At 37.0% G+C, this 17,069-nt stretch overlaps 2 protein-coding genes across 2 annotated transcripts in view; one reads left to right on the top strand and one right to left on the bottom strand.

Moving 5' to 3' along the window:
• The window catches only part of csrp3 (cysteine and glycine-rich protein 3 (cardiac LIM protein)), a 347,838-nt gene extending 345,379 nt beyond the window's left edge, over positions 1–2,459 (top strand). The window contains exons 5-7 of the mRNA XM_079593925.1: positions 551–680; positions 903–996; positions 1,563–2,459. Of these exons, the coding sequence (XP_079450051.1) occupies positions 551–680; positions 903–996; positions 1,563–1,636 (298 nt within the window). The 3' untranslated portion in view covers positions 1,637–2,459. The remainder of the gene's footprint in view (positions 1–550; positions 681–902; positions 997–1,562) is intronic.
• Positions 2,460–2,606: 147 nt separating this feature from the next.
• The window catches only part of zdhhc13 (zDHHC palmitoyltransferase 13), a 16,476-nt gene continuing 2,013 nt past the window's right edge, over positions 2,607–17,069 (bottom strand). The window contains exons 3-17 of the mRNA XM_079593568.1: positions 16,479–16,601; positions 12,314–12,391; positions 11,930–12,074; positions 11,761–11,825; positions 10,914–11,076; positions 9,820–9,945; positions 8,505–8,638; positions 7,137–7,237; positions 6,639–6,763; positions 5,991–6,053; positions 5,715–5,808; positions 5,542–5,625; positions 4,572–4,729; positions 3,837–3,934; positions 2,607–3,627 (exon numbers count right to left, since the gene is read on the bottom strand). Coding sequence (XP_079449694.1) covers positions 3,483–3,627; positions 3,837–3,934; positions 4,572–4,729; positions 5,542–5,625; positions 5,715–5,808; positions 5,991–6,053; positions 6,639–6,763; positions 7,137–7,237; positions 8,505–8,638; positions 9,820–9,945; positions 10,914–11,076; positions 11,761–11,825; positions 11,930–12,074; positions 12,314–12,391; positions 16,479–16,601 — 1,702 coding nt within the window. The 3' untranslated portion in view covers positions 2,607–3,482. The remainder of the gene's footprint in view (positions 3,628–3,836; positions 3,935–4,571; positions 4,730–5,541; positions 5,626–5,714; positions 5,809–5,990; positions 6,054–6,638; positions 6,764–7,136; positions 7,238–8,504; positions 8,639–9,819; positions 9,946–10,913; positions 11,077–11,760; positions 11,826–11,929; positions 12,075–12,313; positions 12,392–16,478; positions 16,602–17,069) is intronic.

The raw sequence follows: 17,069 nt of genomic DNA, 5'->3' as shown, positions 1-17,069 counted from the left end.
GGAAAACCGTTTCTGTTTTTAGTGCATCGTTGTTGTGCAAATGTATCCTGAATAATGCTGTGATTTTCATTTACTGCTAATGTTGAAAATTTAAACTGACTTAAGCTATGTTTACAAGACAACGAAGTAGGAAAAGTTTAGTTCACACGGATCCACGTAAACTACTAAAAACGCAGTATTATTAATGCCAGGCAGGCCACTAGTTGGTGGTCACAGACTCACTTTATAAAGAAACACTACACCTATAGACTAAACATTTTATATGCATGCGTATCACCGTTTTCACAATTTCACGTTTTTGTAGATTACACGGCGATCATAACAGTATCGTTTTCAAAATCTTCCACTGAAACCAATTTTCAAAACGTTGTGTTTTCAGGCCACAAAACGCTGTTGTCGTGTAAATAAACGGCCAAACAACGTTCCGTTTTTAGTTAAAAGTGTTGTCGTGTGAATGTCCCCCCCTGAAGAATATAGAGGGGTTTTGTTTATACTTGAATTTAGAATATTGTTGTTTTGTGTTTCTTACGTGTGTGTTTAACATATCAAGGCCTAAAGCTCGTCCGACATCCGCGAACTCGAACCCGAGCAAGTTTGCGCAGAAATTTGGGAGTACGGATCGATGCCCCCGCTGCTCCACACCAGTCTATGCAGCAGAGAAAGTCATGGGCGCTGGAAAGGTAAAACTGTGAAAGCCAGAAGCTGCCTCAGAGTTTCTGCTACTATATGCTGTGTTATGAAATTTATTAATATTAAACCATTTAACCGCCGGTATAAGCAGATTTCGAGAAACCGTTCCATTCTCAGCACTCCTGCAATATGCTGCTGTCACAGGTCAGTGCTGTGTAAAGCAGATTTTACCGTAGTACTTTATCAGTCTGTCACTGGTTCTGATCCAACAGCCCTGGCACAAAACCTGCTTCCGCTGTTTATTGTGTGGGAAGAGCCTGGAGTCCACCACGGTGACGGATAAAGACGGAGAGCTCTACTGTAAAGGTACGATCAATCACATGAGACTGCCAGCTCAATCTCTAATATCACTTAACCAATCAATAGATGGTCTGTTAGATAGACCTGGTTATTGTTCAACAGCCATTACAGGCCAATCGATGCCATCAGGAGAACAAATACTCTAGCAGTGATTAAAGCCTGAGTGATGTGTGTTAGTTGCATCATGATGACTGTTTTTGATCATGCTAACAGAAATTTGCATTAAATATTAAGATAAAAGAATGAGAATAACATTGAATGGTCCCATTAGTTAACAATGAGTAATGCAGTTCTTCTTTGTTAACCTTAGTTAATACAAATGCATCTGTTTATTGTTAGTTCGGGTCCATTAAGAGGGATCATGTGACACTGAAGACTGGAGTAATGATGCTGAAAATTCAGCTTTGATACCACAGGAATAAATTACATATAAATGACTTTATTGTAAAGTGTTTCTAAAAATATTGGAAATTGGAATATTGCTGGATGCTAGTTGAACCTTAGCCAAGATTTATTTTATTATTCTTAAAGTTTTTGTCATCTGACTTCATTTAATTTTTTATTCTTTTCAGTTTGCTATGCCAAAAACTTTGGTCCAAAGGGGCGTGGCCTTGGGAACATGGGCGTGGTCGAGGACACCGATTGACAAGTTTAAACCAACCCAGTGAAGCCTCCTTTTCACGGCACACAACATTTGAATACAACTGTGGGGAAATCGCCTACTGGTGGCAGTCGTAATGGTAAAGGAAGGAGAGCAACAACAAGGCCATTTACCATGGGGGAATAAATTAATTAGTACAAACACACACATTATATATATATAATATATCTCCTGTGACTAGACGAAATGCTGCGTGTGGCATAGGCTATCATCCAGTCACTTGCGTTCATTTATTAATGCATCCAAAGTTCAATTCAGATCCACACATTACGCACCTGCATGACGCAAAGCCCCTGTGCGATTTTCCATTAAAAAATGAATGACTTCCGTCGAATTAACGAGGGTCCGCCGATTGTCGTGTGCACTAAAAAGGTGGCTTTATACTTAAAGCTGAAGTGTGTGATTTCTGCCATTACCAAACAGAATTGCACAAATATATGGAGACGCTTAAGCAGTATAATGCTGTGATGGTGCCAAATGTTTACACTTCTGTGAAACTTATCTTACCAACAGCTTAGGTTGAGAAAGGGTAAAGTATTTTAACAAAAATTGTTTTACACACTTCAGCTTTAAACATCTTATGTTGATGCTATGCACACAGACTACTGCATAAATCAAATGTATTACAATTATATTACTCCTGTCTACTGTAACTGTTTTTATGACATGGGATGCAAAGAATAAAGTCAGTCATATTCAGCATTGATTAAACGACGATCTGTAACCAAGAAAAAGCACTTTAAATATTGTAATCTTAAGACTTAGAAATCAACTAACGCACATTCACACAATAAAATACAGTTCAGGGTAAATAAGTATCTCCAAAACTCTTTGTTATTAGATAATAATGGCTATAATGCAAGTTACTCAATATTAACTTGTTATTTTAGCCCAGCAACCAATAATAAACATCAAAATATACTGTGACCCGGAGAAACACTCTTGAGCCGCAAATTATAAAAGAAGTGATTTATTCCAAAGCACAGAGCAGGATTCAAGAACAGCACATTTCCCTTATAATGACATAATGCGTGATAAAGTATAATGGATATTATTGATAACTGCAGTGAACAGCATGATGATGCCGTCAGACATGAGCCTGTACTACACAGTGGTTATTAAAGGTAAGAAAATAAGATCAATTGCCACAGAAAATATGATTGATTACTCAGAAAATGTATAAAGGGCAACGTGATTCTAATAACTAATGAAATATATTAAATTATATGATTAATCTTGTATGTATAATGCTATAAATGCTGTGGTAGCTCAGGAGAGTGGTGGTGCATCTGATCGTAGCATAGTCATTTAAAATGCATTTTGACGCATCAAGGGATGTACATTTCTCACAATTACAAGAAATCAGATTTTCAGCCAATAATCAATATCAGCAACTGAATTTGTAATTTGGCGCATTTTTAGGAATGATTTTGTTTTGTAGAAACAAAATTGCTCTGATTTACAAATCTGTTCACAAAGAGGATAGTGGTCACTTCCTGTAAAAGGACTTGGAGTAAAACCCAAAACAACGTGATCTTACCGTACCTTACAAAATATTTCAGTTCAAAATATATCAGTATGCTTATAAACATTCTTATGTATAACTTAAGCTGTAAGGCAGAATCTTTCCATCATTACCATGAATGCACATCACATATATACTTCGCTCAAATAGAAAAGGTGAACGTTCTTGCAAATAGAACAAAAGATTATCCAAATTAGCATTCAGTCTATTCTTCCTTTTCATCATTAAAAAGGCATTACATATCAAACCAATGGCTCCGTAACCGGGGACGACGCTCTCCCTGAGTGGGTGACTGGCCTCTGGTGGTCAAACAGCATCGGGACCGCTGAACATGGGATGGTCTCTGCTGAGGCCCATCGGATACTGTTGAGTCCAGTCCAGCACCATTGGCTTACAGAGACCGCAGCACCGCCACTGGAAGAAGTTCACCAGGTTCTTCACCACTCCAAGACTATGAGAGAGGAAACCACATCAAATATAAAACTGACACATTTATGACTGTAATCTATGGAAGCTTGTTTCTGCCACAGAATAAAACAGGTTATATCTCACAATTCTGAGATTCTGAAGAAAAAAAAAACAGTCACAGATACCTTATTATTCCAAGGCGGAAACAAGCTTCTATAGTTATGAGCCCCAAACAAGTTGAACTGTGCTTACTTGAATGGGTTTTGTCTGAGAGAAGAGGCTTGAGGGAGTTTTCTCTGCCTGTGTGTCAGGTTAGCTCTCTCGGCCGTCGTCAGTCCAAGGAACGCAATCTGTGAGGAAACAAAGCAAAGTATAAGGCCCCGATCACACCTGGCGCGTTTTTCAGGTTCGAAAACGCGAGGCGCACAGCGCTGGGCAATCACCATAGACAGTATATAAGGGGCAATCACACAGAACGAGCAGTGCGCTGCGTTTTTTTATGTTGCTAGGCAACCACCGAAACAGCTGTCCTGTCAGTCAAGTTAACGTCAAATCAGCTTTTTATTAACTTGATTTACTTTGTTAAAATTGTGGTAGTTACGGCCCATGAAGTCGTTAGCTCCTGGTAACCCGCGAGAGCACCACAAGTTTATTCTACATCATCCGGGCGTTCAAAGTGGGTTCAAAGCAACTGTAGCTTTCATCACCACAACGGAAGGCCCGCCTCTCCATTCATTCGATAATTTAAATAGCAAGCTCTATATTTATTCTAGGTTGTGAAAGCAGTTTCTATTATATTTTTTTTCTATGAAGATGCCTGATTTCACATGATGTAAAATACTAGGCAAAATAATAAGAAATGCAATTGTATCAGCAATCAGCTATAGCACAAAAATAATGGCTGTTCTCTCTGGTCCTTATATCCCAACTCCTATCTGTCCAGTAGTGCTGATATTCATCTTTGTAGCACATGATCAAGTCACTGACCTGGTAGAGCTGTAACAGCAGCAGGACGGAGGCCCAGCAGGTGTGGAAGAAAGCGAAGCAGAAGATGTACAGCACCCAGGGAGAGCAGCCCATCAGAGCGGTCACCGCCCCCCACACACCCTCCTCGGTGTAGTGCAGCGGGCAGTGTTTCGACCAGTCTGTACAAAGAGAAACACACATTATTATCATTCTCCTCTAGAGCACGAAAAGTAAACGCTATGAATGGCTCAGTACACTAACACTGGTCCACAAATCACCCTGTATGGAAACTTATGATGAATGTAAATGCAATGTAGATGAATTTGAAGATACATGAAAGGTGTTTTTACAGTATCTTTGTAGTCTATTTTATTTTAAAGCAGTAAATAATGTTTAAAACTGCATAAACTTTAAAACTTTGTTGCGACTTGGTTTTAATAAATAACGAACTTACTAGAGTCAGTAAGATTTTTTTTTTAAACAAATTAATACTTTTATTCAAAAAGGACACGGCCAAGTGATCAAAAGTGACTGCAAATACATTTATATTTTCATGAAACATTTCTAATTCAAATAAAAGCTGTTCTTTTGAACTTTCTATCATCAAAGAATCCTGAAAAATGTTTTCACAAAAATATTAAGCAGCACAACTGTTTTCAACATTGATAATAATAAGAAATGTTTCTTGAACAGCACTTTAGAAAATGTAAATGATTTCTGAGGGATCATGTAACACTGAAGACTGGAGTAATGATGCTGAAAATTCAGCTTTGACATCACAGGAATAAATTATGTTTTCAAAATTATTAAAAGACAAAAAATATTTCACGACATTACTGCTTTACTGAATCAAATAAATGTATTTGTATAAATGTTTTGGTCAGCAGCAGAAGAGACTTAGTTCAAAAACAAAATCTTTCAAAACTCCCCAAACTTCCCCAAACTTCAGAGCGGTAGTTTACTGTACATTTGAGTTGAAGTGGAGACTTACACTTAATACTGCCGTAGAACGTCCACATGCAGAGGAAGTTTAGAGCCACCAGGAAAAGCACAAAGAACGGGTGATTTCTGGCGCCTGTGGAACAAGTTAACATGAGCAATATATAATAAGAGAAATAAAGAAAGACATACGTGTCATTAAACATCTTAGTTTGTGCATGTTACCTATGCAGCCATTGATCCAAATGGAGTGGTGGTCCTGTTTAGCAACACAGGCATTACAGTAAAAGCAGTGATTGGCTCTCATTGGCTTCCTCATCTGTAAAAACAAGGTTTTTAAATAACCTGGCATCAGACTTTGTAGAATGTGTGTTAACAATATGTGTTCCTGTCAGGAGAATATTACACAATATTATAGTAAAAATGTGTATGTTTTTAAACCATGGCCTGGCGGTTAGCGCACATGCTTGGACTCAATTCAGTCTTAACATAATAACTTACCATACATGAAGTACAAAATATCCTGGGATCCAGACAACCCGCTTCTGCCAGAACCACAATATTCTACAAAGAGACACACAAGACAACATGAGACTAGAAAGAGCTTCACAGAACCTAAATGAATCATTAGGTCACTAATCCTAAACAGACTAATTAGATTAATTTACCAATTAAATACATTTGTTATACATGTATATTATTTGTGTTATGAAATGAGGATTTATATAGATCAAAATGTAAACGTATTATGTACCAGTTACACTTAATGTAGTCACATTTTCCAGGTTAAATAAACATTACTTTACATAACATTCAATAAACAAATACAATTCTATTTTAAGTAGGATTATTTTTGTATCATCAGTCATCAAACTCAGTAAACACTGGTCACAGGGACAGATATGTACCTTAAATCTGATTGCTCAAAAACAACAACCAGTCATCATGTTTTAGGCCATTTTAAGTTTGATTTTGACCTGACAAAGCGTGTAGCAAAATCTAAATGGCTGAGGTGTGTTTACTTTTTAATTATTCTTCCCATTAACGGCATCATTTTGCTCATTCCGACCGATTCGGCACAAGTTACTGGCACATATATTGACCAATCAGATTGTGGCATTCCACCAGCCAATCACAGCCAGTCCTTACCTTCTTCTTCTCCTCCTCGGTTGCCTTGACGATCCCAGGGTCTGTCCTGCAGGAGCGGAGGTAGTAATACAGTAAGGCTGTGATGTTGACTGTGAAGAGCATCTGGACTGTAGCGCTGGGGTCATGTGAATGCACGTTAAGGGCCTTTACGAGATATCACTTGTATTTCCCTCAAACAAGGAATTTTTCAGTCTCACATTTAGATTTATTCGTAAAGCATTTAGTCCTATCAATGCGAGAATAGCAGAAATCGAATTCTTCTGTGAAATTCAAAACAAAATTTATATGAAAGTCTAATGAATTCAATAGAGCAGCGGTTTTCAATCTTTTAGATGCCACAGACCCCTAATATGATCAATGATCATTCTCTCGCTTTCCCCCCCAAAAAATGATACGGACCCCCTAGCACTCCAATTTAAAAACCAGTCAGAGAAAATCACATGCACAAGTGTTTGTATGTATTTGTGTATGTGTTTTTTGTGTATTATACAAGGATATCAGGTAGAAACCACAAGCCCCATGTGACCACCATCCAGAAGATAGAAGCCATGAGACTGGCCGAGGGGATCAAAGACTGTACCGCCACAGTCGCCAACTGCCTACAGACACAAACAGGACAGCATTGTTAGGAAACTTTCAAGAGTCGAAACAGCTCAACTTTTTTCCCCTGAACTTTTTGTTCTGACCTTTAACTGTCTCTGTAACATTTAAAGGGAGAGTTCACCCAAAAATGACAATTCTGTCGTCATTTACTCACCCTCAAGTTGTTCCAAACCTGTACGAGTTTCTTTCTTATACAGAAACCAAAAGAAGATATTTTGAAGAATGTCGGTAACCAGCAGCCATTGACTTCCATAGTATTTTTTTTTCCATACTATGGAAGTCAATAGCAGCCATTGACTGTTTGGTTACAGACATTCTTTCAAATATATTCCTTTGTGTTCAGCAGAAGAAAGAAACTCATACGTGTTTGTAACAACTTGAGGGTGAGTAAATGATGACAATTGAAATGTTTGGGTGAACTATCCCTGCAAGTAGCACTCTCAGGCTAACCAGAGCAGCTTTACTGAGCTTACAGCGCCCCCGCGAGAAACTAAATATTATTGCACACTCACACTTGACCAGTTCACATATTTGCATTTGCTTAAATCTTTTCCTCTCTATTGTGACATACATCAGAGTATAACGGCTTCTCAAACAAGAAAACATGTAGGGCGGGACTTGATTTTGTCCATCTGGAATTGATTGGATGGTTGTGGTTTGCTATTGGTCGATGTCATGTGAGTGACAGGTTGTCCCGCCCTCGCGACAGTGAACACGTCATCAGAGAAGAGATGTTGTTGATCTTTAATGACCTTTATATGGATAATTTATAAAAACTTTGCACTACTACATAAAAAAACTAAGAATGGTCCATTTTGCTTTAATGGTTACTTTAACCATCCGTTTCCAATCTGTTCTTTCATCTGAATCGTTAAAAAATAAATGTGCTTAATTATCTGATGCATGTACAATGGCATCGTAAATTATATAAATAGATTCAATAAGACAAATAACTAAAAATTGCATTTATTATTAATACTACAAAATTAACCAACAAAGACCTTTTCTTTTCTGCCATAAACATGCATTTGATTTTAAACTATCAATTGATTTTAAACTATCAATATGTTGTGCATAGTTTTAGTGAACAAAATGTTAGTGAATATGTTATATGAGCAATTTGTGTTTTAGTCACTATAGACATACAATCAGTCACATCATATCCAACGCAAATGTTTCATTTGTTGTGAAAATGGTCAATATTGTAGCATTTTAAATCTATATGAAAAATGGTAATGAATAAAGGCAGTGTGTTTGTTGCACCTTGAAGTGAGGTTGATCACAGCCATGATGCAGGCCAGCAGAACACCCTTCAGTAACCAGGACTCGCTCTTCATGTCTAATATGGCACCGATGGCTCCGACCACAACAACACTGAACGCAGACTGTAGACACACCTGACACAGACAAGCACACGCAGTTACATACACAATACCACACACTCACTCTCTGAATAATGAAGTCTTTTCAGCAGCAATGAAACATCAGACTTACAGCAGAGGAATGTGGGTCAGAGAATAAGTGGAATGTTATTTTCTTGTTTAATAAAAACCTAAAAATGGAGAATTCTCCAGGGCCAAACACACATTATGAGAGAAATTGGCTGCTTTTGTTTCTGAAAGCTTAATTCAAGGTTAAATACAGCCCTGGGATTTCAAATAATCGCCTCACGTCTTCCTTAATAAGGTTAGTGAGAGTGGTGTGTGTGGGAGTGTGTGTGTTTGTATGTATGTGTGTTTGCCTGAAACGGTCGTAACAAATACAACCATTAAAACTGGGATCCACATGCAATGAAACACTTACTTTTTTACCAATAAAAATTGTGCGTTACATTTTCTTAAGAAAATATTATCTACTATTATGAATGTGAATTATTATTATGATTATTTATATTTATACATTTATTCATATTTTTAACATTCATTAGCTTTTTTAAACACTATTTAAATAAACATTACACTTTATTATAATAATAATAAGTAGACATTTCATAGATACAAATTTTACAAAAAAAATTCAGTAATAATAATAATAATAATATTAGTTATTATTTTTAATTAGAGGTCATATCCACAATAACATAGCATCCACATCATATTCAATATTAATAATAATAATCTATATAAATTAAATATTCTAATTTATGAATTTTACTGTAATCATTACATATGACTAATTTACCTATGAATTTTAAAATGAAAATAATAATAAATATGAATTACTATATTATATTAAATGAATATAATTAAGATCATATCCATATAATATAACACTCACATCATATCCGATAATAATAATAATGAGTATATTAAAATAGACAATTTTACTATTTATTTGTATTAATCTTTTATTGTATCTAATAAATCCCGAGTTCTATCTATAGCACAAATGCTTAATACTACGTCAAAATTAGAGGTTTGTTCAAATCCAAAATAATCTGAATAATACTCCAGATTTTAGAGCATCAAATCTACGTCACGAAGTGAAACCTGATTTCTAAATATTTGAAACATAAAGGGGTTTAAACTTGGCACGAGTGTGTGTGTGTGTGTGTGTGTGTGTGTGTGCATGAGGTTACCTTGTATCTATTGAGCAGTTTAAAACATGTGGAGTTGGCTTTGATTCGTTCCGTCTTCATCGCACTGAGCGTGTGAATGAGCAGAGGGCTGTGCACCTGGTGCGCCAGGTCAATGGGAGTGTGACCCTGAAAACAACACAACCACATCAGCAAAAAACAGGACACAAGCTAATGCTCAACTTACAAACTGAACGGCCAGGTGAGTGAAGAGCACTGCTTCAGAACCAGTTCTACAGCTATTGTTCTGCTGGTTTAAAGAGCATCGTAACAGCTTTGGATTTAGCGATGGACATGTAATGGTAACAATAACACGTTTAAGATGTACGTGGAACGAATGCAAGTACTTCCACAAAGGAACAACTGTTACAGAGCGTTACTGACAGACTGGGAAGAAAGGTGCTGCAATGTAAAATATGTGAAAAATTATAAAAGGCCATAATAGGTCCTCTTCAAGGCCAGCCTATAACTGCGGTCATCTTATTTGCAGATAACGTGACATACTTAAAACATGAAATCTAAGTTGACCCGATTTCATTTCTTAAAGGGGTGGTTGATTATGATTTTCACTTTTCTAACTGTGTAATGTTGCTGTTTGAGCATGAACAACATCAGAATATGAATATGCTAATCAATGACTAGAAGATAACTTCACAAAAGCTCCAAAATTCAACTAACCATTCAGAAATGTTGTCACTTCTTCATGAGTCTCTACTACATCACTGTCTGACTCCGGATTGAACATAAAAGGCTAAAAGTTTTTGAAATTTTCAGTGCATGTCTGTGTGAGGTAAAAGAAGCTCCGCCCCTCTGTGACGGGAGCAGCAGCTCATTTGCATTTATAGGGACAGACACAATGGTGCGTTTTTGCTCCCCCTTTAAAAAGTGACAACTTTAACATGCTATATAAAAATATCTGTGGGGGTATTTTGAGCTAAAACTTCACATACACACTCTGGGGACATCAGAGACTTATTTTACATCTTGTGAAAAGGGCATTATACCACCCCTTTAATAAATAAACCAACCAAAAAAATGCTATAACATCCTCCCTCCACGAAATGTAAGCAAGCTGCAGAGTGTCTGTGGACACTTACATTGGTATTCTCCAGGTCCACGCTGGCTCCAGCCTCCAGCAGGATGTGGGCCGCATCCACATTGCCGGCCAGTACAGCACAGTGTAGAGGAGAGTTTCGGTTCACTTTATCCACCGCGTTCACTGAAGCGTTGCACTTTATCAGGAAGTTTGTGGGTTCAGGTCTGTGTTTCAGCAAACCACAGCAACAACGTGTGAAAAGAGAGAAACACCAGGACAGAAAAGAGTTTGACTACAGCCTACATCAAGACAGACATTGTCAGCCAGGCCACATATGATATACTTTATGTAAGGTTCTAAAATTAACACTAGCTAAGTGCCAAATGTCAGTAAAAGATAAAAAAATTACTATAAAACATGAAAATACAAAGAATTTTTTTATTTTGTAAAATATTATGACAAATAATACTGACATTAGTAAACTGTTTTCTATTTCAATATTTTAAAATCTAATTTATTCCTGTGAGGACAAAGCATTTTTCAGCATCATTACTCTAGTCTTCAGTGTCACATGATCCTTCAGAAATCATTCTAATATGCTTCTAATATGCTGATTTAGTGCTCAAGAAACATTTGTTGAAACCATTTCGGAAACCGTGACACACCTTTTATCAAAGATTCTTTGATAAAAAGTTCAAACAAACATATATACCGGTATACTAAAATAAAAAAATTTGATTAAATATTTTTGAATCAAATTGTGATATATGATAATGTTTGCTAAATTAAATAACTGATTTTTAGAATTGACTATGTTACTATACTAAGGTCAAAGGAAATATTATAATATAATACAGGAAAACACTGACTTTGTATTAACTGCATAATTCTTCAACTGGTCATCTTACCCAATGATTTTTTGTGCCCCCAACATCAATGGGGTTTGTCCATTTATGTCCGGTGTATCCACTTCCTGAAACAACACAGGAACAAGAAGTGTATTCAACGGCATTACTCAGTATTCAAACCCTTTATCGTCATTTAAAATGTCACTGAGTGTGTGTGTGTGTGTCACACCTGTCCTTTGGCCATGAGGTAGGCAGCGATGGGCATATGCTGGAAGAGCACAGCCAGATGGAGACTGCGATACCCTTCACCATCTGCTAATGATGGATCAGCTCCATAACGCATCAGCTGAATGACCATAGACAAATGACCCTGCCTGTTCAGAGGTGACAAAGAACACCATCGGGAGATATAAAACACTGTCGAGTGCAAGCAAATGCGGCTAGAATCAACATTTTTCAAAGCCATTTTTGCAATGACATTTAACCGACTGAAATTGTAGTGACTTGTATGATGCATGAATGCGGATGTCCGCTCTTTTATCATTACATGAAATAGGACATTATGGTATGCCATTGCAAAATGATCTCTATTTCAGCTGGGAATGCATCTCACCGTATGGCCCAGTGGAGTGGTGTAGAATTCAGGTCACCGCCTAGCTGGTCTATGACAGCACCTTTAGATATGTAGTATCTATGAAATACAGCAGAACATATGCATACAAATAAGAACATGTTTAATAAACTCCAGTGAATTGATTTGAAGTGTTATAACATTTAAAAGTAGGGATGCACCGATATTAATAGATATTAATATACATTTGAGAGCCAATAACAGATTATATTGGCTGATAAATCTAAATCCAATCTAAATTTTTGAGCGCCCGATTACAAAAAACAAAAAGTCTCACCATTAAAAGCCATGCCCCAAGCACACAATTATAATGCTGCACTTAACCGATTTTTTTTCATTTTGAAGTGATTTCAATCATATTTCAAGCAATACAAAACTGCCACGGTGAACAGTGCACATCTGAAGTGTCCCAGCTGAAGGAAATAATCCATTATTTATCGGCTTCAAGATATCGGACAAATGTACTTATCGGGCCGATAACAGTAACATTAAAACCGAACATATTTAGGTCGATACCTATATGGTAGCCGATATATTGTACATCCCTATTTTAAAGTGATCTATAACCTTGAACTAGAGCTGCACAATTAATCATTAAAGGATCACAATCTCGATTAAAACAGCCACGCAATCTTATTCCTAAAAGACAATGATTCATCCATGTCTATTATTAAACCTTTGAGAAGAACGATCACACAGGAACCTTCAAATCTGCATTAGTGCTGCCGCTGACTCAGAGAGCAGTTATCATCATGTATAGGTGTGAAACAGCTTCACAAACAGCCTTTTTAACCACACAGAAAATTATCACAGAAATACATGGATAAATGTTTATAGTTCAGAAGATATAAACACTAATGTCAACACAATCTATCAAAACAGAGTAAAATACATTGAAAGTAACTTACGCTTCAAATAAAGATTGTTTATATTAGTCAGAACCTATAGTAAATCACATGAGAGATCATATAGAAAATCGTGGGACAATAGCGATCTCTAGTTCAAATTGTGATAAATGTATCAAGAATGATGTAGTTCTACCTTGAACCTTAAAGGGACACTCAACTTTTTTTATAAATAGGCTCATTTTCCAACTCCCTGGACGGGCACTGTTGCACTCTATTGTGCTGTCGTACCATGGGTGCAGCAGGCGCAATGATATTACGCAGCGCCTGAAAATAGTCCCCAGCTCTGTAACTTCCAACGTGACCGGCACTAAGTTTGTAATATCATTGCGCCTGCTGGTACGGCAGCAGTTCCTTGATTATTACGCAGGAATGAGAGTATAGTTCCTAGTCATATTGGTCTAGAAAATCGCAACTTTTCATTTTCTGTCGGTCTTAGTACACGATGGAACTACAGAAGAGTCAAGTTTTAAATAGGAAAAATATCGAAACTCTTTGGTCATTTTTTTGAGAGAGATGCTAACGGTCTAATCAGATTCAATGATCTATGCTAAGCTATGCTAAAAGTGCTACCGCCAGTCCCGGAGATCGGCTGGATGGATTCGAAAACGGTAAAACTCAACTGTTAAACTCTGGGGGAGTTGGAAAATGAGCCTATTTCCAAAAAAGAGTGCTCCTTTAAAGGGGTCATGACATGGGTTTTTTTATTTTATTATTATGTTCCCTTAGGTGTAATTATAGTATTACTATAGTTTTTTTTACAAAAAACTTTTAAAATGTAGTGATTTATGACCTTTTCCCACCCTGTTTCTCATCCTCTGATTCAAACAGTCTGTTTTGGGGGTGTTTCCCCTTTAAGAGTTCAGTGTTAACGCCCACTGTTATGATTGGCTAACGTCAGTGCCTATGCATCAATTATTAACGCCCCCAGCCAGAACATTTGCGGATTCGGCGCAACTGTTTAGTAGCGGGTGATGCATGCGAAGCGATGGCTCTTGCAATGATAAAACCTTATTATGTTTGAGCCGGAATCAGAGGAAAATGAACCATGACCACAACAACGAAGACTGGATCAGCCCGTGTCCACATGGAAAGTGAAACTATTTTGAATTAAGGCGAGACACGGCAGGCAAAAACATCGTTTTTTTTTCACTGGTCAATTTTGAGATTTTAGGCTATTTGTCTTCAATAACATGTCTTCTTTCAGACCTGTGGTGAAAAAAAGTCCAAAATACACATTTAGGTATTTATTTCACTACACTTTGTCTATTTGCGTCTATAGATTTCTCCGAAATTCAACAAAAGTTGGCGTTCTAAATCAACGCGCTGCTCCGCGATCTCTGTGTTCTTCCTTTAATCATGCACATGTCTGAAAAGCTCTCTCTCTGCTGTACAATGCTGTCGGGTCCAAATATGGTCATTTCCTTTTAATCAGCAACCAATCGTGAAAGTAAAATGGGCATTTAACCCTAAAAGCGAAATCTCATTGGCTGATGTCAATTTCTGACGACGTGATTGGTTCAGATGCATCACGTGATGCGCTCTGACACTTAGATGTGTGTTTTTGACTGTTTTTCTGCTCAGTTAAAGGCCATAAATGCTGTGTTTATAAGTTTTGATGTGATTTAGGTGGTTTGTATTGTTGTTGCTAATTATTTGATAAGATATTGTGTCAGTAAATAGTTGTTTCTACTAAAAAAGTATGATTTTTTACATTACAAATCTTTAAATGCCTTTTTCTCAAAATGGGTTTTTTGTCATCCTCCAGTAGAAACATCTCAGCCTATGTAGCACCTATGTTGACCAAACTTTCCAGTTATACACTTAGCAGTATTCTGAAGATATGTTCAGAGGGATTTGTTAATAAATCATTCCTGGCCTGATTTATGGGACATTTTAATCCCAAAAATATGGCGAAAATCGATTTTTTAAGGCTATGGACAGTATATTTTGATTTCCTAGGTAATGAAAGCATATATGCTGAAATCCCTCTGAACATCTTTTTTCATTTTGTGTGCAAACAAAATGAAAAAAGAATTTTGCACCTGGCTTTATCATATGTTCAGATCTATCTACCGAAAATATATGCAAAAGTGTGCATATTTAATGAGATAATACCTAATTTGCATAATTAAACATACAAATTTCAAAAACTTGTAATACATTTTTTTTATGAACTTGTGTAAGTAATCAACTGAGGAAGTGTCATGGTGATATCTATTATTTTTAAATTGTACCCTATTCACCTGTAGTGTCTCGCCTTAATAAAAAAAATGTAACCCGAGACACTTGAAAACGGATTGTTGTTGCCTAATTATCCTATAGCTTAATTTGCTAACAGTTTAACATTATTTAACTAATTTCAATGACATGATAGGGTGTACTACGGGCAAAAATGCATGCACAGGCCATATTTGAAGATGCAGCATTGATAAAGGCAACATTTTTAATTTTCTATCACATGTAGGCCTAACGTACTAGACAGGCGACATATTTTCAAGATTCTCTTATACAATTGTGTTTATATTAGCCAGTGATAAAAAAGTAAGTTTGCAACGTCGTTTTGAGCCCAGAATAGTCGGCACGGACTTATCTTTGAGCAACAGTTTTCTAGCAAAGCCAGCATCATATTGGGATTTTTTCTCAAAACAGTCATCCTTATAATGTATAGAGCAAACGCTTAAATTAACACTGCCGTGACTGAGACGTCCGCAAAAAATAAAGTGCATCCATTTTTCCCTGACGACTGGATCTTTCGCAGCGTATTCAAAGATGTTGTTTGTCCACAGCCAGGAACAACACATCTGCGGCATCGTAATTTCCCTGTACACAGACCCACTCGCGCTGTCCGTCGACTGAACACTTGTGAGGCGCGCGGCGCGCGGGCGCGACAACGATACGAAATGAGCGTAGTTGCCTTGCGCTTAAAGCGTAACTGTCTTGTGCCTGGAGGCGGTCGTATGCAAACGCTGGTACGTCACTTCGTACCGTGACGTCACTTCTTACCATGGATCCAGAACGAGCTGTATTTAGAGCTTGATTAAATAAATGATTCGTTTATAATGGGGAGGAAGTCTTAAGCTATGAAACTTGCAGGACGTTTTAATGGTACAAAGACCTCTTATATACCAAAAGATCAAGGCAAATTTGGTTTCTCATGTCATGACCCCTTTAAGCTAAATCAACTTATAGCTCCATGAAAAAGGCATGAAACAACAGAAACATAAATAGACAAATCTTACTTGACAATATCTGCTCGATTGTTGATGGCAGCCCAATGGAGCAGCGTAACATTCTCTTTGTCAGGTTGCCTGACGTCGTAACCAGCCTCTATAAGTTCTTTACACCTCTCAAGAGCACCAAACCTGCAATTTAAAACAAACAATGAAAATTGTTTGTTTATTTTTTCATCATGTGTATACCGGTACACACATACACATCAGGTGCTCTGCCTGAACAAGTGGTAAAACAGATATGCATCCTCTAATGGAAATGAGGTATTTGAGCAGTGTGAAGCATGCAGGAGGTGAGGCAACAAATATGGACGACGAAACCCAGATATTACAAAAGCACAATCATAGCCTGTCTTTATACTCTATAATATCACTCCTGTTTTGTCTGCTTCTCTACAAAGGGAGGATTAATGAATCTTTTTCTACTCACTAATGAACAGCTATATCTCAAGTGTATGATCTAAAACATATGCATCATGTTTACTGGATGATTGAAATGCCATTCAAATGTAAAACAAAATCATGTAAAACTGTGAATCCCCGTATGTTAATATTAACATACACTACCATTCAAAACTATAGGGTCAGTAAGATTTTTCA

Source organism: Phoxinus phoxinus (genome assembly GCF_949152265.1).
Source record: "Phoxinus phoxinus genome assembly, chromosome: 2".
Classification (NCBI taxonomy): Eukaryota; Metazoa; Chordata; class Actinopteri; order Cypriniformes; family Leuciscidae; genus Phoxinus; species Phoxinus phoxinus.
Note: the sequence above shows the minus strand (reverse complement) of the source record. Positions and strands in the feature narration are given on the sequence as shown.